Source organism: Thermobia domestica, chromosome 13, assembly GCF_964235325.1.
Source record: "Thermobia domestica chromosome 13, izTheDome1.hap1.1, whole genome shotgun sequence".
NCBI classification, from domain to species: Eukaryota; Metazoa; Arthropoda; class Insecta; order Zygentoma; family Lepismatidae; genus Thermobia; species Thermobia domestica.
Genome location: NC_137466.1, coordinates 188,412,301 through 188,440,197, shown reverse-complemented (window position 1 = coordinate 188,440,197; position 27,897 = coordinate 188,412,301). Strand labels below are relative to the sequence as shown.

General features: G+C 35.5%; 1 protein-coding gene across 3 annotated transcripts in view; it reads right to left on the bottom strand.

Moving 5' to 3' along the window:
- The window catches only part of LOC145668869 (uncharacterized), a 69,111-nt gene that overhangs the window by 4,055 nt on the left and 37,159 nt on the right, over positions 1-27,897 (bottom strand). For all 3 annotated transcript variants that reach the window (XM_081737101.1, XM_081737102.1, XM_081737103.1), the window contains exons 7-10: positions 21,457-21,573; positions 17,260-18,304; positions 12,469-12,595; positions 10,634-10,740 (exon numbers count right to left, since the gene is read on the bottom strand). In XM_081737101.1, the coding sequence (XP_081593227.1) occupies positions 10,634-10,740; positions 12,469-12,595; positions 17,260-18,304; positions 21,457-21,573 (1,396 nt within the window). The remainder of the gene's footprint in view (positions 1-10,633; positions 10,741-12,468; positions 12,596-17,259; positions 18,305-21,456; positions 21,574-27,897) is intronic.

The window sequence follows — 27,897 nt, the reverse complement described above, 5'->3', positions numbered from 1 at the left end:
AAATAATTCATATTTGCGACCTGGATTGCAGAAAAATTCCTTCTTCACTGACTTTAGCAAATTTTGATTACAAGAACACATTACACTCAACTTTTAACCTCAAGTTAAGCTTTAACAGGTCTTTTCTATGTACAACATATTTGCCTACTGGCGTACATTTTTACCCTCTTCCCCTTGAGCAAGAGATATACAAGAATAAACATTTACCATTACTATATATATATATATATATATATATATATATATATATATATATATATATATATATATATATATATATATGTATATTGTAAGGATCCCCACATCACGACAAAAGAACATGTTAACACGACACGTGTTATTGATTGTAAACAGCGTAGCAGACGAGAAGCTGACACGAAAGACACCGAGGAACGCCGAAAGAAGACGGACCTCACGGAAGGACTCGAAGAGGACAGATAAAAGTCCGACCACCGAGGGACCCGGCATCAGTCGACCAACTGATAGTAACCCATCCTAAACCCTGGAGGCTGTTATGAAGCTAAGGGGATCACCTTAAATACCATACCTCGTGAGGGCTAATATGAGCGGAGGTTTCCTAGAACCGAGTCCCTGAGAACCTTGGAGGCTGCTATGAAGCTAAGGGGTTACCCGTACAGAACGTTATAACCTGTAAACCTTGGTCATTATAGAGACACTTTGTTGTTAGAACTTTTGTAAACAGAAAAGCCGTGTAACGTGGGTTCCTGTCACCACGGCATGGCGCGTCCTCAGGTTGCGGATCGAGGAGAAGGCCTCTAGATATAGAGGTTAGCTGCGAATATACTGAATAAGCAGTCGCGGACAGACGACTAGGAGTGGTCCTCCAGCTTGGGGGTTTGGGTAAGGCTAACACCCTCATCCTGTAAAAAAAGGTACTTGTTCAGAAACATTCACAAAAGCCTCGGACAAGGACTGATAACTTGGCACGACCTCGGCAAAAGAAAATGGACATGAGATTTGGAACATGGAATATTAGAAGTCTTTATAGGGCAGGCGCGTTAAAATCTGTTACGAGTGAGTTAGAGAAATACAGGATGGACCTAGTAGGAATTCAGGAAGTTAGGTGGGAAGGAAATGGATCTGAGAATTCCGGAAATTTTACGTTCTTTTACGGGGAAGGAAATAAAAATCACCAGTTAGGAACAGGGTTTTTCGTTCACAAACGAATATTACCAGCAATTAAACGGGTTGAATTTGTTACTGACAGACTTTCTTTTATTACTCTCAAGGGACGGTGGTGTGATATTATTGTTTTAAATGTACATGCTCCAACTGAAGATAAGGGTGACGATATAAAGGATAGTTTTTACGAAGAAGTGGAACGGATATTTGATCAACTCCCGCGATACCATATGAAGATTCTATTAGGGGATTTCAATGCGAAGGTAGGACGAGAGGATATTTTCAAACCGATTATAGGGAACGAAAGTTTGCATAAGGAAAGTAATGACAACGGTGTTAGACTCGTGAACTTTGCAACATCCAAAAACCTAATCGTGAAGAGTACAAAATTCCCACATCGCGACGTTCATAAATACACTTGGACATCACCAGACGGAAAAACGCATAATCAAATTGATCACGTTTTAGTAGATAGAAGAAGACAATCTAGCATAATTGACGTCCGGTCGTTTAGAGGGGCTGATTGTGACACTGATCACTACCTGGTAGTAGCGATAATACGGGAGAGATTATCGTTCAATAAAGGTAATATTCAATGTCCGAAAACGGAGAGATTTAATTTAAAGAAATTAGAAGAGAGCCATGTAAGAAAGGAATACCAGATTGAAGTTTCGAATAGATTCTCGGTTTTAGAAGACTTGGAATGCACTAGTGTTGAGGATACTTGGATTGCAATTAGAGATAGCATTAAAAGTTCAGCAATAGAAAAATTGGGACACGCGGAAATACGTAGGAACAAACCATGGTTCGACCAAGAATGCATTAAACTAGCAGAGAAGAGAAAACAGGCAAAATTACGCTGGCTACAAAATCCGAATGAAATAACTACACAAAATTTCGCAGATATCAGGCGGGAAACTTCCAAAACTTTTAGAACAAAGAAACGCGATTTTTTGAAAGCTAAAATTAAGGAACTTGAAGATAATTGTAAAAATAAAAATATTCGGGACATGTATAAGGGGATAGGCGAATTTAAGAAAGGCTATCAACCTCGTGCTTATATATTAAAGAAAACTGACGGAACAGTTCTCACTGATACGGATAGCCTCTTAAATAGATGGAAAGATTTCTTTGACGATTTGCTGAACACGCAGCCAAAAACTAATGCGCGTGGAGAAAAGGAGATACACACCGCAGAACCGTATATTCCAGAACCCAATCGAATAGAAGTAGAAGCCGCTATAAAGAAATTAAAGAAACACAAATCTCCGGGTGTGGATGAAATTCCGGCTGAGTTAATTTTAGCTGGAGGCGAAAAATTGTGGAACAAGATACACAAACTCATTCTCCTTATCTGGAACAAGGAAGAATTGCCACAAGAGTGGAAAGAATCAATCATTGTTCCAATTCACAAGAAAGGCGACAAAACTGACTGTAATAATTATCGAGGCATTTCTCTTCTGTCAACATCCTATAAAATCCTTTCAAATATTCTATTAGCAAGACTGACCCCATACGCAGATGAAATTATTGGAGATTATCAGTGCGGATTTAGACGAAATCGATCAACTATCGACCAAATATTTACCACTCGCCAAATACTCGAAAAAAAGTGGGAATACAATATGCCGGTACATCAACTATTTATTGATTTTAGAAAGGCTTACGACTCGGTTAGGAGAGAAACATTGTACAACGTTCTTACAGAACTTGGAATACCGAAAAAGCTAATTGGATTAATTAAGATATGCTTAAGTGAATCCCAAAGTAAAGTCCGGGTAGGAAAATTTTTGTCCACGAGCTTTCACGTCCAAAATGGCCTGAAACAAGGAGATGCGTTGTCGCCATTATTATTTAACTTTGTGCTGGAATACGCTATAAGGAAAATCAAAGATAGCAACCAGGGCCTAGAGTTGAACGGTATTCACCAGGTGATGGCATATGCTGATGATGTAAATTTAATAGGGGATTATAGGAGAACAGTAGAAATAAATGCAGATATCTTATTAAACGCTTGCAGGGACATGGGTTTAGAAGTAAATGCAGAGAAAACTAAATACATGGAAGTGCGTCGGGACCGTAATACGGCAAATTGTGGGGGCGTTAAAATATTAAATAATACTTTTGATAAAGTGGATACTTTCAAATATTTAGGATCAATATTAACAGATGAAAATCATATTCACGAAGAAATTAAATGTCGACTAAAAGCAGGGAATTCGTGTTACTATTCGGTTCAAAATCTCTTGTCGTCGCGAATGCTGTCGAAAAATTTGAAGCTTAAAATATATAAAACGATAATCATGCCTGTTGTTCTGTATGGTTGCGAAACATGGTCACTTACTCTGAGGGAAGAACATAGACTGAAAGTATTTGAGAACAGGATCCTGAGAAGAATATTCGGACCCAAGAGGAACGAGAATGGGGAATGGCGGAAACTTCATAACGAGGAACTACATAGTTTATACGGTTTACCCAACATTGTTAGGGTCGTCAAGTCTAGGAGGCTTAGGTGGGCAGGTCATGTAGCTAGAATGGAAGAAAGTAGAAACGCTTTCAAAGCCTTGACTGGAAGACCCATAGGAAAACGACCATTAGGAAGACCTAGGCGCAGATGGGAGGATAATATTAAGATGGATCTCGCAGAGATAGGAATACAAAGTAGAAACTGGATGCAATTAGCTAAGGATAGAAGTCAGTGGAGAGCTTTTGTGAACGCGGCACTGAACCTGCGGGTTCCATAGGCCATAGAGTTAGTTAGTTAGTAAACACAAAAAACTTAATTTTATAACAAAATTGGTGAAGGGATAAAATCTCGGTCCATTATTGACTACCTAAAGTCATTACGATATACATATATAACAAACACCTGAAATTATATAAATTTGGGGGCTTGAACCCCTACTTCACGAATTTCTGCTGCGTGCGCCACTGTATTTGCCCTGATTCTTGTTCTAAATAGTAACTTTGTTTTAAAACTAAGATTTGACTAAGACCAAGTCCCAAATTTGATGGCCAAAAATTCGAGAACAAAAGAGGAATTTATTTTCTAAAAGGAACAATTCCAAAATTACTAATTATACGGGAAAAGCGCTTTAAAAAAAAAAAAAGTACGATTTTGAAAAGAAAAAAATCTCTTAATGCAAGGGTGAATACCGCTTTATTGTGTTCTGTTTTGAATTAAAAGTACTGAATTGGAAGAACGTTGTCGATATGGCAGAAACGATTAACTTTACAATATAATTTCTACCAAAAATGATCTCGTTTGCATAACCATTTCATAATCCGACAGAGCTCATCCGAAAGATTTAGAAACCATTGAAAATTGATTTTTTTTCTGAAAATAAGCTCCTCTAAAGATCTACACAAGAAAATGTTTCAAAATATTTCAAAGTAAACAAGTCAAGGTCTATATTCAAGCAGAATCTGATCAAGATCGGATGAATTACCTAGATGCGTACGATATGATTTACTCGTCATTTGGCCTAATTCCTATTTTGCCTAACACTTTATCAGTTTTGGCGTGGGAGACCCGGGTTCGATTCCCGGCGGGAGCTTATGTGGTTCTGATTCCACGTTAATCAGTAGGTCTACGTCTCATATAGCCTCGCTGCTGAAAGGGACGCTAAACTTAAATTCAACTGAACTTTATCAGTTGTCAATCACAGATAAAAATCATATCTACCATTTTGGGTGAAATGTCAATTCACATTTTGCCTAATTGCCATTATGCCTAACGATCCCATCTGGAGGGAAATACTCTCTATATAGATCTGACAGTGTTTCCGTACTTATACATAAATAAATGACAGAAACTTACATACAAAAGCCATATTTATTTCAAATATACAAAAAATAACTTACATCAAAAATTACTACAATCATATTAATAACTAATAAAAATGTACAACTAAGTTTGCTAAGAAAAAAAGATACTCATTTCAAATAATTATAACAAAAGATTTTCAAATATACAGTGTGAATACACACAGAGTCGTCCAGCAGCAGACATAAGAGTAGCTGACCTTTGTCAAAAACATGTCACAAAATGAAATATTACATTCACTTCTATGCGGTGAACACTTCTGAATCACACATATACACACATAACATCTATATAAGAAAATAAAGATATTCCTTCGTTTCGTAATGTTTTTCAATACATTGATCCTGTCATTCAGTCTTTTTCAGTTTCGTTTTTGCTGCATCCCACGATTCCTAACCTCGGGACATATTGTTGTTCACCAGGGAGTCATGTGGTAGGAGATTGATCCTGAGACCCTTCGTATTAGATGCGAGCACGGTTGCATTGTGTTCAGTAAAAGATTGAATTGGTGGAATGGGAATATAGAAGAATGCACTGACACAATGAGAAGCATGAGATATTTGTAACCTACCTATTTGATGAGAATAACTGTATTTTTTTTTTCAGATTGCGCCAATTCTAACGTATTTTGCGGCTTCAACATTGGACATTTCTCTGTTTTTATCCCCACTTCGAGACTATGGAAGGAATGACTGAATTTTAACGCTAACTGCAACAGGAGACTTCACATTTGTCGCCAGTGCTCACAGTTGCAGACACAATTTAAAATATGAGAAAAAGTGGTAAAAAAAGAAAAACAATACACATTTTACTCAACAATATACATTCCTACTTTAATGAGTGAACAACGATAGAATAAGAAAGCAAATTACGATACTTTTACATTTTGTTCACATTTGTGGTCGCGGTTATTCCAAATTAAGTTTTTTCACTGTTTTAACGAAACCATTGGAGCTAGAATAGCGAAATTTTTTAGGTTATTCTTTTATTCAGTTATTTTTTTTTATTATTTTTTCACTGATGTTGATTTCAGTGTTTGTTCACCGGCTGCAATCCAAACACATAACCCAGTTGGTTTAGAATGGCATAAAGCCTAACATATCAAAAGAAGGCTGTGGATGTTTATCCTTAAAATTCTCAGTTTAGTATTTAATATGATTGTTCAATTAATTATACAAATTATTAACAAGTGTAGATGTAAATGAAGTCTTGTAACGCTGAAGAAAACAAAATCGAAATTAAAATGACCGGTAAAAGAGCAAGGGTTAAAAATTTAAAATTCAAAGGATATTTAATTTATTTAGTACAGGGTGGTTCGGAAGTGGGCGTACCCCTCATTAGTTTCAACAGTATAGTGTTAGTTATGGTAGAATGTCTGTACACAGTTACCTTGTAATCTTAAGAGTCATAAACATCGGTATGATCACCATCCATGTCGTAACACAGCTGAATTCTGCGCCAAGTTCTCGCAGATGTTTAGCGGAGAAACTCTTGGAATCAAGAGGGTGAAGGCGTGTTCCACAACTGCTCGTAATTCCTGTGTTGTGTGATATCGAGTGTTTCTTACTTGGCGCTTTATGAAACCCCAGGAAGCATTGTCTGGTGTCGTCAGATCGGGATTTCTTGGAGGCCAAGCAAAGGGAGCTGTTCCAATTCAGCGGCCAGGAAACGTCTAATTCAGGTAATTCCACACGTGAATCGCGAAGTGCGCTGGTGCTCCATCCTGCTGTATCACAACAGTGTTTTCGATACCATTTTCTTCCAGTTGAGGCACGAACCACTCATTAAGCATCTCCAAGTAAGAATGTCCATTAACATTGTCTTCGAAGAAGTAAGGTCCAAAAATGTGTGTTGCACTCATTTCAGCCCACACCATCACGTGTGGTGGGTTTCTTTCCATCTTTTTGTTCCGAGAATGCATACTTCGGTAGATAGCACACTCGGGATCGTTTGGAAGGGAACGCCTTAAGGAGAGTTCTGCATGCCTCTTTCCGTGCATCCATGTCGGTGTCACTCAGTTCCAAGCTCCGAAGATCTTTTACGTGTTGATTTTGAAGGCGACTGCTGCACTGATACTTCCACTTCAAGACACGTTTCTCTCCGTTTTATCGGTCGATCGCCTCAGGGAAGGTCTTTCACACTGCCCGTAGCAAATGCACGTTTTTCCCACCTGTACAGTGTTGCTTTTCTTGGTGGATTAACACGAAAGCGGTCTGTAAATTTCACTTTAACACTTTCCATGGTATCACCTGTGTAACGCCTTTCGTGAAACCAAACCGCAACAACTAATCTTTGTTCAATGCTATATGGACTTTGATGACACATTGTTGATTACTTCAAGTTCATTTCATTTTATTTCGGCCTCCAATTGGACACCTTCGTCATAGACACGACCTTTAAGGTGCAGTTGCCTTCTTCCTAATCATGTGATAAATATAACTGTAAAAATGAAAGAATTAGGTTTATAGCTTCACATGAACCTTTGTACTTTAGAATCGCCTTTGCATATGTATAAACCAAAAAGCAAAAAGAAAGGATAAAGAACAATTCAAGAAGGAACGTTAATGTCTAGTGTGATATACAACACAATACATATGCAGGAACCAGCACATAGTCATTTCGCGGCGTAGCCAGCAAGTTGTTCTAGTAATTTCGTAGTAATTTCTTCTACTGATTGTAATAATTTCTTTGATGTAAGTTATTTTTGTATATTTGAAATATTTTATGTTATTTGAGATAAATGTGGCTTTCGTATGAAAGTTTCTGTCACTTATTTATGTATAAGTATGGAAACACTGTCAGATCTTCTCTATAGTGAGTATTTCCTTCCTGATAAGATCGTTAGACGTAATGGAATTAGGCCAAACGAGAATTGACATTTCACCTAAAATGGCGGATGTGATTTTTATCTGTGATTTACAGCTGATAAAGTGTTAGGCAAAATGGGAATTAGGCAACGTGGGAAGACACCGCACGATATATCAGGTGTTCCAAAAGTGGCGCCCACGGACAACAGAGTGCTACTCTTCAGGTCAAAATAAAGTGCAAATGCTATATAATGGTATAATCCCTGGGGCCTCCTTCAGTCGCTATAGGCAATTAAAAGTTTCAACGTGGCAACGTCGCAGATTAAGTTAGAACCACAGGCATTGTTGTTGAATTCATCAAGCAATTACATTGATTGTTACGCTAATAAGTGGAGCTAGTAACAACTTTTATGGACTTTAACTGTCATTAGAAAGTAATCGATATAACTATTTGAAGAAATGGAAGATCTACTCTACCCGTATAGTTCTTTATCTGTGACGTTGTCACATAGTGCGATTCGCGTCTCCAGACAAGGATCCGAAAGGTATACAAGTAATTTTATATATAATTTTATATTAGTATTCAATCCATAGCGAACGGGTTATGGTACTGCTCAGAAAATTGTGAAAGATCTGGAGTATAATAAAGTGTGCGCGCAGTAGATCCTCAGGGTATTGACGGAAGACCAAACGTTGGAGCGTATGGGTTGTGCCATTGAACATTTGTCACAATACCATTTGGAAGGTAGCGACTTCTTGCTGCGCATTGTTGCTGAGTATGAAACTTGGTGCTATCATTTTGAACCGAGTTCAAAGTCTTCCAGTATGCAGTGGAAACTCCCCTCATCTCCACGTCCCAAAAAGTTCAAGACGCAACCGTCTGCGGGGAAAGTTATGGTATGTGTGTTCTTTGATTGCCACGGAAGATTATTGCTCGACTTCAAGGAACCAGTACAGTCCATCATCGCCGCACGCTACTGTCAGACCTTGACACAGTTACGGAGAGCCATCAAAAACAAAAGGCCTGGTTTATTGACCACTGGAGTCATTGTGTTGCACGACAACGCGCGTCCACACGTTGCAAACAAAGTGCATGATTGGTTTCAACGATTCAAGTAGGAAATGTTGCAACTCCCTCTCTACAGCCCTGATCTTTCACCTTGTGACTTTCACATCTTTGGGCCTCTAAAAAAGGCATTGAAAGGTCAGAGATTTCAGTCTGACACTGAGGTTCAGGACGCTGTGTGTGATTGGTTTGATAGTCAGCTGTCCAAATTTTACATGGATGGCATTTGTAAGTTAGTGACACAGTGGGACAAGTGTCTCAACGCTCATGATGACTCCTTCTGAACAATATTTTTACTGCACGCTAATCATAGACGTCTGTTGATAGTGTACAAGTTTCCGCTCAAAATGAAATTTATAGTAATGTCAATAGTAATTTATGTTTTTAAAAACATTTTTACATAAGAATTGTTTAGGCATATTAAACATTATTCTAATATTTTTTCTGTATTCGTAATGTACTAACACATATTCTTGAATTCCACCAAAATATAACACTATAGTTTATTATTGAAAAAACTTTACTATAGTATAAGGACATGGCAGCTTCCTCGCACAAACTGCCTTGCAGTCTACGGAATGCAAAGCACAGGGAATTCAGTTTAGTAACAATGTATTCAATATGAGTATTCTATGTTAAATCTTCATTAACGTATACACTTAGAAATTTAACAGATTTTGATTTACAGAATTCTGCTGAGTCTATAGTTGTTGGTATAACTTTATTTCTTTGGCCCGGGAATCGAAATTTGACAATTCGAGTTTTTCCTAAATTCATAATTAGTTTATTCTATCTTGAAGAATCTATCTTTAAGCTCAGCAATAATTAGGTATTGAAAAAGATCCCGAAAGCTGGGGTTGTGAGAAGGCAAAGAATGGATTGTTCTCTGTAATGGCTCTTTTCCTCTTGCACCACAAATGATACTGAATTGTATTTTTTGTAAATGAGAGGACTTTTAACAAGCTTGTGGTTGACGAAAATCTAGGTTTCACTGTTCTCTCATCTGCACTTGTTGCGATGACTGCTGTGAAAACAAAAACCAAAAGGAACAGTACACTTCGTCGATGAAAATGGTTTGGAAGACCTCGATGAACCGCCAACAGCGAACTATCTCCTGAGTCGGATGAGACTAAGTTCGATGGTGAAGGAACCGTTGATCTGGTGTCATTAAGACACACCATTAATTTCAAGACAACACCAGGAAAAAATAAGTAATTGAACTTATGACAAAAAAAATTACTTGCTGCTTATAATGTAATTATTAATTATATGATAACTGTTTTTCATTTTACATGTTATTATTATTCATATATATATATATATATAATATAATATAATATAATATAATATAATATAATATAAGGAAATAATGAATATGCTTTAAAATTACGTATTCAGGGAGGAGAAAACCAATAATAAGAGAAAAACCTCGATTTTCAAGTTATTTTTGCTCATATTTTTCAATGCATTTTCAAAGTGAAAAACCTCAAATTCGTGTTAATCGCCCTCCAAAACATAAATGAACCAAATATCAAAACTACCCCAAAATTTGCAAGGTAAAACTATAATATGACTGGACTATGAGAAAATTACGGAATATTACGGAGGATAATGTTTCAGAGCATTCAAAAAATGCAGCGGAAACTGTTCTCGGGGAACGTGAATGTTCGGTAACTTCAGTGAATTTGTCGCTGACTAGAAGTTCATTAATTGTACATACATAACACATTAATTATACATTTTCACATTTGATATATTCACGTATTCATCCATATACGTATGAAAGCTTACTATATTTGTTGCGCAAGTCTCTATCCATTTTTGATCAGATAAAATGCCTGCGTTGTTAATAATAATGTCAGGAACACCATATTTTTTCTTCGTTTCTTCCAGCATCACTGAAAAGATAATGGCACATGAAGTATTTAGGAAGAAAGTTTAATGCTTCATGTTATATATACAAAATACTTTAATCGTATGACACATTAGAGTTTAATCTCTATATATAATATAAAGGAAGTGCTGACTGACTGATCAACGTCTAGAAAAGACTGCTTAAGCTAGAAAACTTAAAATTTGGACATAACATAGTATTTATGACGTAAGGTATCACTAAGAATTAATTTTTGGAAATTCGATGTGGAAAAGGGGGAAATGAGGATTGCAATATATATATATATATATATATATATATATATATATATATATATATATATATAGAGAGAGAGAGAGAGAGAGAGAGGCGGATCCCTTAAGGTTATAGACGTGAAATTTGGTATTTGAACCTTTCATTTAAAATAATCAAAGATATACTTCAGCGTTTTAAAAATATTTGACCCAGAAGACTGGAAACTCGATGTGGAAGGAGGTGAAATGAGGGTGTTGGAATTATTACAATGAGATATTCATATCTCGGGATTTCTTAAAATTAGAGACATGTAATTTGGTATTTAGATGTTTCATTTAAAACAATTAAACACGTGTTTTAGCGTTTCCATTAAAATGATAAGTATCTGTACATTATATTGGAGTTCCCAACCTATTTTTTGACTCATCACACATTTTATTCCTATGACATACTTGTTTGATTTTTTTATTAATGATAATATAAATTCTAATAGTGTAAGCCTATAAGTTTCTATAAAGTAGTGGTACTGAGTATTGCTGCTGCCGCTGGAGGCGCTGACGTACAATCTGTCTCAAAATGGATTTTAACTAATTATTAAATCCTTCATGATTTTTAAATTCTAAAATTTCTCGGCACACCCTATAGGACTGAGCGACACACCGGTTGGGAACCGCTGCATTTTATGATATATAATATTAACTTATACAGGATGTTTCAAAAAATTTTGTCACAATATTTGGAAATAGAGTCCTCACACCAAAATAAGAAAAAAAATCATACTGACCTGTGGTCGGAAGTGCATAGTTTCTTAATTATATGGTGTCGAAAACTGAGAAAATGAATTTTATATGTTCATAGTTTCACTACTGTAAGACTGATCGTAGCGAGGTCAAGACATCACTAAGGAACTAGTATGTGAACTATCCAAATATCAATTTTTCAGAGCCCCCGGTACTTGCACAATCGTTTTTAGAGTGGATGTTGGGGGAGTAATTGATCACTCTCCACCTACCTCTCTAAAAATTGGTGTGGCATTCTTAAACATGGATATTTGAATAGTTCACATAGCAGTTCCTCAGTGATGTCTTGACCCGACTACGATAGGTCCCATAGTAATGGAGTTATGAACTTCGAAAATCACTTATGTGTTCCAATGCTTATGGAAGAAAAGAAAATTTTGTTAGACGACTCTGCAATCAAATTAAAGATATTCATATAAAGTAATTCTCATAAATTTTATTTGAATGTATAAATAATATATTCATATATATTATAAATGAATAAATCATTTTTTGTAATTCATTTAATAATAAAGTCTTTTCTTTGTGACCACATCCCAACTCATAGAGATTTTCGCTTGAGAACGAGCATAAGACTCGGTCTGTTGGAAGGAATATCAACACTTGCACTCAGTTTATAAAGCAAATATAGTAAGATTAAAAAAATCATATTATAACACAGTCAGCAACTTGGTTTTAAAAATTATAATGTTTCTTACCTAGAAATTCTCCGTGTTTAGTAACGTCACATCTTGTAAAGAAGATATCACCACCTGCACATGCTTCACCTTTGATTGCCTCAATATTTTTTCGACCTGTCTCCTCATTATAATCACTAGCTGCTACCTGCACAAAAAAGATTAGAATGTCATTTTTGACATAATGTTATGTGATAAGTTACAATCTAACAATCATTATTTGGAATTGAATAAAAAGTAAATAGTAATTTTATAGATAACAATACAATTGAATTCAAATTATGCCAAATATCGTATATTCGTAAAAAATACATACAACAATAAAAAATACATATTCATAAAAATACATGGGGGTTCACATGAGCACTCCTCCCCAGGATCGGTGCCCTTGCGAAAAGGAACTGTAAACTCTAATCAATCACTTATATAAGGTTTAACTCATATTTATATTATATTTTTTTAAAACAAATATAACAATTTACTGCATTCAAATGCACTTTAATTGCTCTAAATTGTTTCAACAATCTCTGTTGTCTTCGTCAGTAACTCTGAGAAATTCACATGAAAATATTTTTCGCTTCTCAAGATTTCATTTTATGTTTCTTTTTTTCTTGTGCGTTATTTACGTTGACAAATGGCAAGATTTGAACTCTTGTTATCATAAATCTCTTGCACTCGAATCCTCCTTGTAAAGTTACTGTTGTGATTATAACACGACACAACACATTATATTATTACAACAGTTACTTCACAAGTGGTTCTCAATAGTAAACATAAGTCTACAAAACTAGTTCTACGTTACGTATGTAGATACAAAAGAAGTTTTAATGCAAAGCATTTGCAGTAGCAGACAAGGGCGTCCATAAACGGGGAAAGGGGGTGACTACCCTTCCTTGGCACTCCAAATTTTCTTACATATAGAGAAATGAACACATCACAAGCAAAATAAATATTTCATGTTCATATAGACATGTAACTTATCAATAGGTTTGGAACCGTAGTACCATTGTGCTCCTATCAGAACCATACGTACCAAAGGTAAATATCTTGGCTCTTGGGTACACAGGAGTTTAAGTAAATTAACACTTAGATAAAATATCAAGGTGGTCATGCATTGTATAATATACTGCGATCCAGTTTCATCAAACGTTTTACAAACAAACACAAGCTAAAGAATATCGGCACAAAATGGAGGCTCCCCAATGTTAATATGATATTGGAAATTTGAAGGCAGAAAGCACAATTTGAAAGAAATTGTGGTATAAATGTTGGATGAACCAAACATGTGAGCCTGGTTGTGATACTGCTATGTTTTTCACGGACACAAACTTATTTCCTGCTATCTGTATGGCCATAATGCATTTCTTGTCTATTCCTCCTACAATATGCACAGTGGAAAGGTCCTTCAGCATGCTTAGGAGGATGAAAATATAGCTTCGCACAAATATGTGTAAAAAAACGATTACGTGGTTTATGCATGCTAAATGCCCAGAAAAAAGATAGAATCAATGGACATCTGCAGGAAAGACATTGTTAAGTTTTGACAGGAAAAGAGGAATCTTCAATTTCTCTTTAAATGAGCCGTTAGATGGCAAAGTGGTGTAAGTCACTATTGGGACATTTTGATGTTTTGAGACTTTATGAGAATGGTACAGAAAAATTCCACAAATATTACAAAGTTCTTTTGTGAGTCAGTTATGTTGCTAAGATATGCTGCCGCCATTTTGCCATCAAATAAATAGTGGTTGCAGGCTCATAGAAATCCATTTGGTCTCGTTTCAGGAAAAATGACTCTCATCATTCTGCCATCCAATAACTAAAATCATTTTTAACAATGTGGAAAACCGAAAGACAGTTTCGTTATCTGTTAACTCTCCCAATTATACGTTTGTGTTCTTGAGTATTTGTAGGAGGGGAGTCCGAAAAGTTTCTGCAAGCGACTGTGGACAGAGGTGGGGATGCAAGAAAAAAGTAGCATGTGATATTAAAGATAAGATGTACCTCTATTTTTCTACGTAAGTACCACGTACGTTGAGACATTCGTCATAGCGGTCTATAAGCTTCAAAAATCCTTCTAGGAAAAATTCAGGGCTCTGCATACGGAAGAAGCGTCGAACTGCTGTGGCTTCAATATTGCTTCCAAAGCGCTTGCCGTCGAAAGTCTTCTTCAAACCCAGAAAGAGATGGAAGTCACTGGGTGCGAAATCAGGACTGTATGGCGAATGGACAAGGCGCCCACCCCAAGAGTTGCAATATTGTTTTGCGTTGCTGTCGCTGAGTGTGGTCTCGCATTGTCATCCAACAACAGAACACCAGATATGAGAAGGTCAGGCAGCTTGTTCTAAACCTCCTCCTTCAATTTCGACAGGGTGTGACAATACCGTGCAGCAAAACGCACCTTCTCTCCATAGCTATCAGGCTCAGACTGAGAGACTCGTCTCCGCTTTGCACAGGCTCTGCGACGGTGCCATCTGCAGGATCACGAGCGAATGATACCTACTTGTGTCTGGGTGTCTTGCGCGTGCAACTACTGTTTTGTTTCCCCATTGCTGTTCGCTTTTCTGGGGAAAACGAAAAGGGAAACTTATTTTCTTACACCCTCTCGTACGTTGCATATTATTGTAGTTATTTCATTAGCAACTTTCATTTGTGATAAATCCATGTTCAACTTTTATTTATGTGTAATTGAATAAAAGCAACTTCTGCCTGTGTAAAATTTAAAATGAGAGTCTACAAATAGAGTGCCACCCTCCCCTTGGAACGAAACATATAGACGACCTTGGTAGCAGATCGTTCAAAAGAAACATTATTCGAGTACAAAAAATTTACGTTAACAAAAGTTTAAAGTTTATCATTCATCAACAAGCACAAGAAAATGTACAAAATGAAATTTTGAGAAATCTGAACTTCCCATGTCAGAGCCACTGACGATGGCAACATAGATTGTTGAAACAATTTAGTGCACTAAAAGTATGTTTGTATGCTGTAACTAGTTGTATTTTTTTTATATATAAATTAAAGAAAATGTAATCATTCAAGTTATTGATAAGCAAGATCAATTATCATTGTAATTATTGGTACATAAAATAATAAAACTATTCTTTAATCTGATTTTGGATCGTCCGTGTTGTTTTCTGTTTGTAGGAACTTAATATGAAAAGAATACTTATTACAGCGTCATGATGATAAATTATCCTTAGGCCTTATATTAAAATTTTTATTTGAAGTGTTGCGAGCCAATGCGAGGTATTTCCACTCTCATGAAAATAGCGAAATTGAAAGCACAACTTCATTTTTATACAATAAATATAGTACACTTGAAAATTTCACATCTTAATAGATTCCAAAAAACTTTAACATGATTACAATATATTTAACATTTTACCCCAACTCCCAGATATATATAGGGTGTTTCAAAACAACACCGACAACGTTTGGGAGATGATTCCTGACAAGAAGATAAGACAAAAAGTATAGACTAACCTGGGTGTACAAATGCTTCCTTTCGGAGTTATAGGCTGTCACAAACATGATAAAATGAACTTTAAAGGTCCATAGCTCCAATACTATGGTACCTAACGTAGTCGTGTCAAGACCTCACTTAGGAGCTAGTATGTGCCCTATCCAAATATCCAAATTTCACAATCATGCGGTACTTCCGCAACAATTTTTATGGAGGTAGTTGGTGAGTACTTCAATTATATGCTCGTATCCAAACTACCTCTATAAAAATTGTTGCGTGAGTACCTTGGGATTCTGTAACATGTATTTTGGGCACATATTAGTTCCTAACTGCATATATTAGTTTCTAAGTGAAGTCTTGACCCGACTACGGTAGATTCCATAGTTTTGGAGCTATGGACCTTTAAAGTTCATTTTTTCATATTTTCGGCAGTCTATGACTCCGAAATGACGGATTTCTGCACCTAAGTTGGTCTATACTTTCCGTCTTATCTTGATGTCAGGAATCCTCTCCCAAACGTTATTGGTATTGTTTTGAAACACCTTGTATATATTAACATAATGACAGTATAGATAAAGCCTGACCACAATGATGGATTTCAAACCTAAAACTAAAATTTAAAAAAAGCAAAAATCTGTTATACAATCTAATGAAGAAGTCAATAATTTGTTCTAGCTACACTGACACACAGAGATAATGATGGAATGTTGTATTAGCTTATAATGACCCACTATGTCTTAGCGATTTTAAGGTTACAGTGATCAAATCAATTAGGTTGGATTATACCATGTTTATTTTATGCTTTTGCATAATGTATCTATATTTTTTCAAAGCTTCAATTGAAGCCACATTACATATTTATCTTCCCGTAAAATACGCTCAAGTTGAATCATTTTAATTTTAATCAAAGTAATTTTTACAATATGTAATTTAATATCAATTTAATTCTTGTATGATAATGTATACAAAGATTTGTTGCAAAAAACATACTTCTATATGTTCCTTTCAAATATTTATAATGACATAAACTAACTTTAATATATTTATTTTTTGATAAGTTATCTATCTTGCACCTGTAATGACCAAACTTGCTCCTGTAATCCAATTATGTTAACAGCAAAGATAGTGTGGTAAAGAGGTGGTTGCTTTGTGCTGGGTATGATGGTCTATGCACCCGCTAATAGCAGCTCATTCAAGTTACGGTGTGTTAGCAGACCTTGTAAATAGCACTCCACGTCCTTTATAACTTCAATATTGTATAAGAACGTCAAGCAAAATCAATCAATTAATATATTATATTTGATAAATTTAGGTATATACCTAGGTATATCCATCAATATATTGCTTACCTTACACCCTGCCTGTAGTAATACTCGACAGAAATCTAAGCCAATTCCATCTGCAGCACCAGTTACAACGACTACTTTTCCTTTTGGATCCATGAAAGGAACTTTAGTCAAAGGAGCTTGCGGAGGCGGCTTACTTTCAACAGATGGTACACTTCCAGTAGGTGGTGCACTTCCAGCAGGCGGCGCACTTGCAGCACATGGGCCACTTCCAGAAGGAGACACACTTCCAACAGGCGGAGCACTTGCAGCACGTGGCTCACTTCCAGTCCCTGATTTGGGTTGGTCAGTTACTTTGAGATCTTTTCTTTCATCACTACCAGCAGCACTTACTACAGGCCCTTTATTTTCGATTGTATCCACTTTTGCTTTAGCTGTCGCTTTAGTTTCAGCTGAAGGCTTAGTCACTTTAGACGTTTTAGGTTCAATTGGAACTGACTTCGGCGTGATCCCTTTATCTGCAGCCGACGTCTTCACCATTTTTGTTGAGGTTAACAGAGATTTAATTGAAGCTTTAAATTGAGGAGTTGATTTAGCTTCTTGAGCTAAAGCCAAACATTCTGCACTCGCACTTCCAGCAGATGGCTTACTTTTAATCGCTGGTTTGGGTCCGTCTATTACTTTGGAATCTTTTGTTTTATCACCACCAGCGACACTTTCTGTGGATCCTTTATTTTCCACTGTGTCTGCTTTTGCTTCAGCTGGTGCTTTAGTTTCAATTGAAGCCACATTCACTGCACACGTTTTAGATTCAACTGGAGTTGAGTTCAGCGTGATCCCTTTATCTGCAGCCGACACCTTCGCCATTTCTGAGGCTAACAGAGATTGAACCGAAAATTTAAATTCAGGAGTTGGTTTAGTTCCTTCAGCTAAAGGCAAACATTCTGCGGCCGCCCTAGCCTCAAGTGCAATCCTACTTAGATCGACCACATCAGACAGATTCTCAATAGTATGTCGTACGCCAGTTATGGTGTATTCAGTTCGAACAATAGTTTCAGATATTGATGAAACTATAGTGGGAGATTCGGTATTGGTACCACCTCCACTTCTGTATAATAGAAAATATAATTGAATGATGATGTATGCTATGTAGAAAACTAATTCTAAATCTAGTAATTATTTTATATACTTTTAATTTCCTGTAGATCCATTGCACTATCTAGTTTTCGGCCCTCCTTTAACGCAGCGATTCCCAATAGGTGTATCGGCGCACACAGGTTCATAGAGTGTGTCGAAATTTTAGAATTTAAAAATAAACTTTATGCCGTATAGGAGGAGGCCTATAAATCTAAACAATACAACACACTTTAATTTTACCGTGAAATCTTTAATGATAATGAGTTAAAATGAATCTTGAGGCCCTTGAATGTATACATACATATAAGCCAATAGTGCAGTCAGTAAAGTGTGGCTTTTCTTTGTTTTCTTTCTATGTTTGTTTTTAAAGATCGTGAAGAAGGCTTTAGGATAAAGCCGAAAGTTAAGATTCTACGTAAATCAAAACTAAGTGAGATGATAGATAAATTTCTGCACGTGCTCCATACTGAATAAAATTCATTAGATGTTCTCAGTGGCAACTCTAGAGTTTAAAACAATGAAATTACATCTGTAATGGTACTGAAGCTGGCTTTACAGCCCCTTGCTACATCGCAAAATCATCTCCTAGCTTTGGGGTCTCTAGTGATGTTTTACTTTGAAGATACTCTTCAAGGAAAGAGAACCTATTGTTGGGACTGTGAATCTGCTTCAAAAGATCTCTTGTCGTCATCTGGTATTTTTTTTTGTTCTGATACCTATGGAGATAGACGGACATAGCTGTTCTGTAAAACTTACAATACTTATGCATAGAATAGTTTCGAAATCTAAATAAAAGCGAATGAAATTTTTAAAAAATTGATGTTTTTATCGTATCTCTTTCTCTCTCCACCAAAAGAAAAAAGTAGAGAAAAGACTCACTCTTTTTTTTTGTAAGAAGGGAAAATAAGGAACAAAAAAGAAGAAAAGAAAAAGGAAACAAATAAAGAGAGAGAAAAAGTAGTTTGGGTCTGAGGCAGATACCCTCCTGATAAAAAAAAAGAAAGGGAAAAGAAGGAAAGAAAAAGAAAAGAAAGAAAGAAGTACAGGCACTTTTTATTCCATTCTGATGGCATTCTTATCTCTCCTCTTTCTTCTCACTTCTAAGAAGAGAGTTTTCTCTCTCTCATTCCTCTTATTTTTCCTTCTCTTCTATCCTTAATTTTTCCTTTTCTTATCCAAGAAAGAAAAACATCGCATTGCTTTTTTCTTATTTTCTTTTTCTTTCTCTCTTTTTCTTTCTCTCTTTTTCTTTCTCTCTTTTTCTCTTTCTATTTCCCTCTCTTCACTATTTCTTATTTTCTTCTGTAAATCTTTTTCTCTCTTTCTGGTTTTTCTCCTCTCCCTTCATCTATCATCTTTCTCTTTTTATTTCTTTTCTTTTTCTTTTCTATCGCCTTCTTTCTTCCTCCTCTCTTATTTTTCTCTAGTTCACTCCTTTGCTTTTTTCTCTATTTTCTTTCTTTCTCTCATTTTCTTACATCTAATCTTTTCTCATTCACTCCTTTTCTTTTCTTTCTTGTCTCTCTCTCTCTTAGATGCAAACACATACACTGAAAAAGAGAGAAGCAGAGAAAGTAAAGAAAAGAAAAATAAACGAAGTTGATTCAATAATTTAGAGGTGAGTTGGAACAAGGCCAGATTAAGGGTGGGGCTTAGGAGAGCTGTAGTCCCGGGACTTCAGGTGGACGGGAGCCTTCACTCTGATCAAAATTTCAACTGGTTGTCTAAAAAGAATCATACAAGAGACAATCATCATAATTTTTTATTTATTACATTTATGTAACAGTATAACTTTATCTTTTATGCATCTAGAAACTTTCATTAGGTCTAATATAATCTAATGCAAAGTGTGGTTGATGTCATAGAACTACATTCATTCCCTTAACTTTCCTAATGTACTTTAACAGAAATGTAGTAGAAGAAGTCAGCAGGGTCACATATTTTTTCTAGCCCCGAGTTTTCATAAATCCGGCCCTGAGTTGGAATAACTATATGCCTAGTGTATAAAGTCTGATAAGCGGAGTTACCGAGTGCTCATATTGAGAGAATCAGATAGAAATATGATGTTGGATAGGATAGCAACTTCCGTAGCGGTGAAGTCTCAAATCCATTAAACAAGTTAACCACACTGGTGCATTAAAAGAAAAGTTTCATTTCTACTAAATGAAGGAGAAAAAAGAATCAAAAATTAACAGCTGTTTCAGTTACCCGAGATTTTTCTTTTAATTCCTATTTGAACCTATTTCTTTTTCCTCCTTTATTACTTCAGAAACCATGTAGGTTCGAAATGTTCTTGTTGTTGTTTGCAATAAAATATACGAGTAGTAAGAACAAATATAGCTTCACATTTTATAATAATTGAAAATTTCACAATATTAAGAGGTGTGCTTTCTAAGTAAGTACCGAATTCGGTCGCTGGAGCGCTGCGGTCGACATCCCGCGCATGCACCCTGTGTACCTACATCTACTGTCGACACACAGACGTCATTACGGAAACATTCGACCGTGTTTATGTTTTTTTGTGAGGAGGTAAAATGCCTCCGACCGTGAAATACGCGCTGTGATTCGTTTTCTTAATGCTACAGGCGTGAAAGCGAATGAAATTCAATGCCAGATTAGTTAAATATATGAAGAAAGCATTATGAGCGATACAGATTACGCGTTAATTTTCTGTACCAAGTTTTCAGTGGTGACAGAAGGTCGCCCACTTCGCAAAGCGCGCAGTCGGCGGGATTTTCAATCTGCGGAGGCATTTTAATTACACACAAAGAAACGTAAACATGGTCGAATGTTCCCGTAACGGCGTCTGTGGCTTGCCAACAGATGTAGGTACTGTAGGTACACAGTACACACACACGGGATGCAGACGCGATGCAGCTGGCGAATTTCGAAACGGTGCTTTTTTTTTTTAAAAAAAAAAAGCCTCATAAATATTGAATACTATTCCACTTCTTTAAAAAATATGCGTCTTAAAAGAAGCAGCTGAATAGCAAAGAAGTTTTTTCAAAATTTAGGGTACCAAACTAAGAATTCTTAACAATTGCTTTTTAATGCAATATTATTCATAAAAATGAATTATAAAAAAGACAAATATAATAATAAGAGAAAAGACATAATATTTACCCTTTGCCTAAATCAGAGATCTTTGGTTCGTAAAACTCTCTGTTTGCAGCTACCCAGATTCCTCCATGAGACCCATGTTTAATCACATGAAACAAGCAGTCGAGTGTTGTATCGACACTATTAGAAAGATTTATATTTATGGTGAGCTAATGCGAAAAGAGGATATCATCTAAAATAAAACCTTATTTTTAGAATATTTTGAATGAAGAGATGTTTTTCTTCATAAATTTAATTTTTGATTGTTAATTGTTATTGTTTTGTTACTTCTTCCTATAAGTTAACATTTTCGATCCTAGAGATATTTAAATTGATAAACTCCTGTGTCCTGGAGAAAATAAGTGTTATATTAAAATTCATATCTTCCTAAGTTTTTACCCTAAACGGTTGAAGCTTTCAGAAATGAAAGAAAAAGTATCAATCTGGTAGACGATGCCAATTCCGTACAAGACATACACGTATATGTGAATAATCATTGTAAACAATACTTTATTTCTTGCAAAGTAATAATGCTTAAGTGTTATGAATGATAATGTTACACTTTCTTTAGTTCTCTTTCTACAATGACTAAAAGACATTGTTGGATCAGGGTTGCTAGTAGATAATTCGCAAAGCACTCAACATTACTTTTTCAAATAAAAAAGCATACAAAATTCATTTTTGGCTGGTATTTTACATTTTAAATGACTGTGTTGTTCCCGAACGAATCTCGGGTTTAACGTAAGTTTCAGCCTTTCGTTCTGGAACTACAGTAGGAATGAACGTGTTAATTTTTTGAACATTTTTTAATCTAATTTCCCTTATTTACCTTCCATAATGAGTGCCGCATAGTACCTTCAAGCTTTTCTTTATATTTAGGGTTGACTTAAGTTATTTTACCAAAAAAAAAAAAATCTTGTTTTACGTCCCACGCCTACGCCATTTAGGCTAAAGAAGGCGCGTTATTAATGAAAGTGAATCATTATAAAGTCATTGCTGGAATAATCATGTGGAAGAAGACAGGACAACTCAGAGAAAACTCACGGGCAAAATGTTGTTCAGTACAAACTCACATAACTTGGGTTAGAACTAGAATTGAATTGCATTGAGTTTTACGTGCCGTTCAGCAGCGAGGCTATATGAGACGTGGGCCTACTGATTAACGTGGAATCCGAACCACATGAGTTCCTGCCGGGAATCCGGATAGAACTATAACCAGGGACCCTTACGCTAAAGGTGAGCGCTCTATCACTGAGCTACCCTGTCCCCTAATAAATAATTATTACAAGTTATAGCCAAAATATGATTATTTTTTGTTATAAAATACTAGCAGAACACTCGTTCTTCGCATTGGGAGAATACGTTTCATTTTGAATACAAAATAACAATGGGGGCTGAATTTTTATTTAAACGGCATCGGAAAGGTCACTATTCATCTCAGCGACCCCGAAAACTATGAATTTGACACTAATATCTGTCATTTTCGATCATTTTTAAATATCTCCCTCACTCTCCATCCTCTAAGTTGCACCGTCAAAGTAAAATGAAAAAAAAAAAATCCAGGTCCGAACCTCATCATGTTGAAAATTTGATCCCGATCGGTCAGGTGGTTAAAGAGTTATTAAGTTTTATATATATAAGGTACTCACGAAGCAATTTTTATAGAGGGAGTTTGGCTACGGGCATATAATTTGAAGTACTCTCCAACTACCTTTATAAAAATTGTTGCGAAAGTACCACAGCATTCTGAAACTTGGATATTTGGATAGGGCACATATTAGTTCCTAACTGAGGTCTTGACCCGACTACGGTAGGTCGCATAGTTTTGGAACCACGAGCCTTTAAAATACATTTTTTCATGTTTTCCCAGCCTATAATTCCGAAAGGAAGCATTTGTGCATCCAGGATGGTTTATACTTTTTGTCTTTTCATGGTGTTAGAAATCTTCTCCCAAACGTTGTTTGGGTTGTTTTGAAACACCCTATATATATATATATATATATATATATATATATATATATGCATGCCATCCCTCCCTTAAGTTTTACCGTCAAAGTGAAAAGATAAAAACTTCCTAGCCCGAACCGCATCTGTGTTGAGAATTTGATAGAGATCAATTGGGTGATTTAAGAGGTTGAATTCTCACAAACATAGTCACTTTCAATTTTATATATTAGATTAATAGTAAATTAATGAGAATGTCTTAAATGTTCTCAAGTATCCCTTTATTTTTTTAAAAAATTTAATTATCTTTACTTAGAATTTGTAATTTATTCCATACTGCAGTTCTCTCTTACAATAGTGGAACATTACATTTCCATTAAGGTTATTTGGTTATTTGTAAACCAAAGTTGGGGAAGTAAACAAATAAACATCAAATAAAGTAGGCTAATGCTGCTAACATGAATCCTACGCGTATGCTCTCTTATTGTCACAATTAAAATAGTAAAAGAAATATCTTAAAATACACACAAATTTTCCTTTATTATTAGACTTCTTTTGTTTTACCTAGAAAAAAAATTATTCCAAGCCCTAAACAAAATATAATTTTATCTTATTATGAATTACCATAAATGAATGAATTGTTCTTATTTAAAGAAATTGTCGTTATAATTTGTTAATGTTTAGGTTTAATAATAATAATAATAATAATAATAATAATAATAATAATAATAATAATAATAATAATAATAATAATAATAATAATAATAATAATAATAATAATATCTTTATTTTTCGAGTCCTGGGAACAGGTCGTAAGCAAAATTATAGCACTTGTAAGAGTATTACATAATATATCACCTGACACAATAGGCTACTTGCAAAATAATAATTACAATAAGTTATAAGTCAATAGTAAACTTAGCAGATTAGGACCCTTGTCAGAAAGTAAAAATACACGAATTCATTAATTCGTTTTTTAAAAAAAATCAGGATCTAATAAAATGGTCAATGTACTAAAATTATATTTTCTAAACAATGTATAAGTTAGTATCACTTTCTAAATTTTCATGTCCATCAAGCTAAAATACAGGGTTGGGTAAAAGTTAGATGACATTCCTGTAACGAAAAAGTCTGTTGGACTCGAGGTCCAGATTGGCCATAGATGATAAGTGAGGGGTGGACGAACCTAAAAAACACACCTGACTACCACAACCATCATCTTGAAGTCCGTCATTCTTAATATCATTTTAATTTTTTAAATTGGAAGGTACGCATGCGGCACATGTTTTATGACAGTTTTTTGATCGGAATTGCAATACTACTGTCCAATTTGTCATGTCACTAACTATTGATGAATTATGTCTTATTTTATTCCTTTTTATACAATCACAATACATGTTCGAAATGACCATCCTGTGCAACAATAGTGTGTGCCACACACCTTTTCCACTCCTCATGCACAGCCACCCCTGATGTAGCCATCCAAGAGGGTTACTGTCACTCCAGAGGCGATGATTTTGTTTGTTTACTTCTCCGTTGACGTAAAAATTCTCCTCATCGGAGAACATGACAGTCAAATGGAATTCTGGATTGGTTGGCAATTGTGCTGTTGCTCATTCTGCAAACTGCAACCGACGGTCTGATCGTCCTCTGTGAGATGCTGGTGAAGCCGAATTTTGTATGGGTTCCACTTGTTGGTGAAATGTATTCTCCGAACGGACGTTCGACAAACTCCACATTTCTGGGATAAGCACCGTGTGCTATGTTGGGGGGCATTTACTGAAGGATGCGAGGACAGTGACGGTAGTTTTCTCATCTGTAGACATTTTCAGGCAATCACTATGACGTCTGTCGTCCACAGAACCCGTCTCCCGGTATCTGCTGGTGAGTTTGGCCACACAATTGTGGGATATAGGCTCCCTTTCCGGATATAGCGCATTAAACTCCGCAGCCACCACACGCAAGCTGCGATTTCTACACATCAGGATGATTTTAATACGTTCCTGGGGCGTCAGCACCATTCACTGGAATATGCAACGATAAAACAAACCATAATTCATCAACCAGTAGTAATATGACAAAATGGACAGCAGCATTGCATTACTGATCAAAAACAGCCTTAAAACGTGCAGCATGCCTACCTTTCAACTTAAAAAATTAAAGTGATATTCAAAATGGCGGATTTCAAGATGGCCGTAGTGGTGGGTACGTGTGTTTTTTAGGTTCCCTCACCCCCACTCATCATCTGTGGCCAATGTGGTCCTCTAGTCCAACAGGCTTTTCTGTTACAGCACTGTCACCTTACTTTTGGCCCACCCTGTATATATTTTCTTGTCATATTCGTTAAAATTCACTGAAATAAATATAACATTGTTTGAAGATTAGCAGATAATTCTTTGTCATAAATTTAATATATTTATTAATCCATGTGACAGTTATTCTCTAAGGTTTTAAAAATATATGACTGGTCAATTTAAATTATAACATTCTGTAACTCTTTTTAGTGTCTCATATTTCGAATTTAACAGGACCATCGTCCATTGATTCCTTACTCTATAATTTAGTGCCCTTATACCTACATTTTCTAGACAATATTTGTTACAGTATTTATTTTCTAATACCATTTGAATTAATGATTTATTGATGAATTTTCTTCTGTCAAACACACTTTGGAGTAGCCAATAATTGAGCCAATAATCATAATTGTGAAAGTAATAATTGTTTCTAATTTTGTAACAAACTAGCCTGATAAAAAAAATTATGAACATCTTTATTAGCGTGTTACAGTTACTGTTCCATATGGCTAAACCAAACTCTAGTTTAGATCTAACTAGTGCCTTGTATAAATAAATATATAAACTCTCGTCTTTAAAATTAAGCTGTTGATTTAATATAAATCCTATAAGTTTTCTTGTCCCATACCGTATTATTTATATGACTATCACATTTCAGTTTCCTGTCATATACAATACCTATATATTATATTTGTTGTTCCTTGTTTATTGTTACTTCATTTATTTTATAGGAATTAACAAAGTACTGAGTCTTGTTCGTAAATGCCATATATTTAGTTTTTAGCACACTTGTATTCTAATAAATTATTTTTACACCAGTATTTATTGTATCTAAATCTTTTTGTTTTAAGTAATTATTGGTTGCTAACTACTCATCTGCGTACAATACTGTTTTTGAATATTTGATTTATTCGGGTAAATCATTTAAAAATAAGGATAAAAGAAAAGGTCCTAAAGGAGACCCTTGGAGTATTCCCTTCCCTACTTGACCTTCACTAGAGGATACATTTCCAATTTTCATCTTAAAAGTTCTATTTGACAGGTAGCTTTAAAACCATCTAATGTATGCTAATGATAATCCGATATTTGATAATTTATTAAGGAGTAATTGTTAATCAATAGAGTCGAAAGCCTTTGACATATCGATATATGACTTGTAACTTGTTTTTTTAATGCAACGTATGTAGAGTTAGTAAAATAATTACGATTAGTTACAATCGATCTGCCTTTGTAGAATTCGTGTTGTGCTTCAGTTATTATTTGTTTTACATTAAAATATAGACGTTCATGTATAATTATTTCAAAAAATGTTAGAAAACACAGTCAGTAAACTTATAAGCTCTACAGTTTTTAATGTTTTTACAATTACCTATTTTGTAAATCGACACAACATATATTTGTTCTCATTTCGAAGAGAATACTGCGGCTCTTAATAACAACCTCCAACCGTCGTGCCTAAATTGCATGGGGATAATTCAATGTGTGACGGTTGAAGATCGCTACTACTCACCATCTGTAATGAGTAGGTACGAAGTGGGAACAGAAGAAAACCACATAAAGTTAACTTTCATTTAGATATTTGTATTCTATGAAATATCATGTGTTAATGTTGTTAACGTAGACTGTGTATAACGCGTCAGATCACATATCTTAAGCATCTAAGAAGTCAATCACGAATAACTCGAACATAGCTGAGATACACATACCTTCTAGTAGATGACGCCTGGACTGATGTTGAAGTTCTAGATGATGAATATCTCGTGCTGCCAATAGTCTATGTTCGCCGACTATTGTTCAACCATAATCCAAGTTAATGGTTGTACTGGATAATGTTAGATCTCCCTAGATCTACTCCTTTACTGGACTCACAGTTGAATGACTACTGTGATAAGAGTACAAGTGGTTCTCTCTGTTGATACTCAACTTCTGATGATCCACTTCTGATCCAAATCCTTTCGGACCATAGGTTTTTATACTCAGTTTCCAGACATTCTGGAATTCACGTTGTTGACTTTTTGTATATCTCAGCTATTGGTAAAACATTGGTTTCACCCGAATTACATCGTGATCAAATTCTCAGACCAACAAATTTCTGCAAACTTGACGGTTATGCCACAGTCAAAGTGTGTCACTGTTACAGCATTACATCTTGATGACATTTCAATTCTTCAACCAAAACATTACAAATCACAATAACATACAAACTGACGACTTAGCGTCTAGCCGT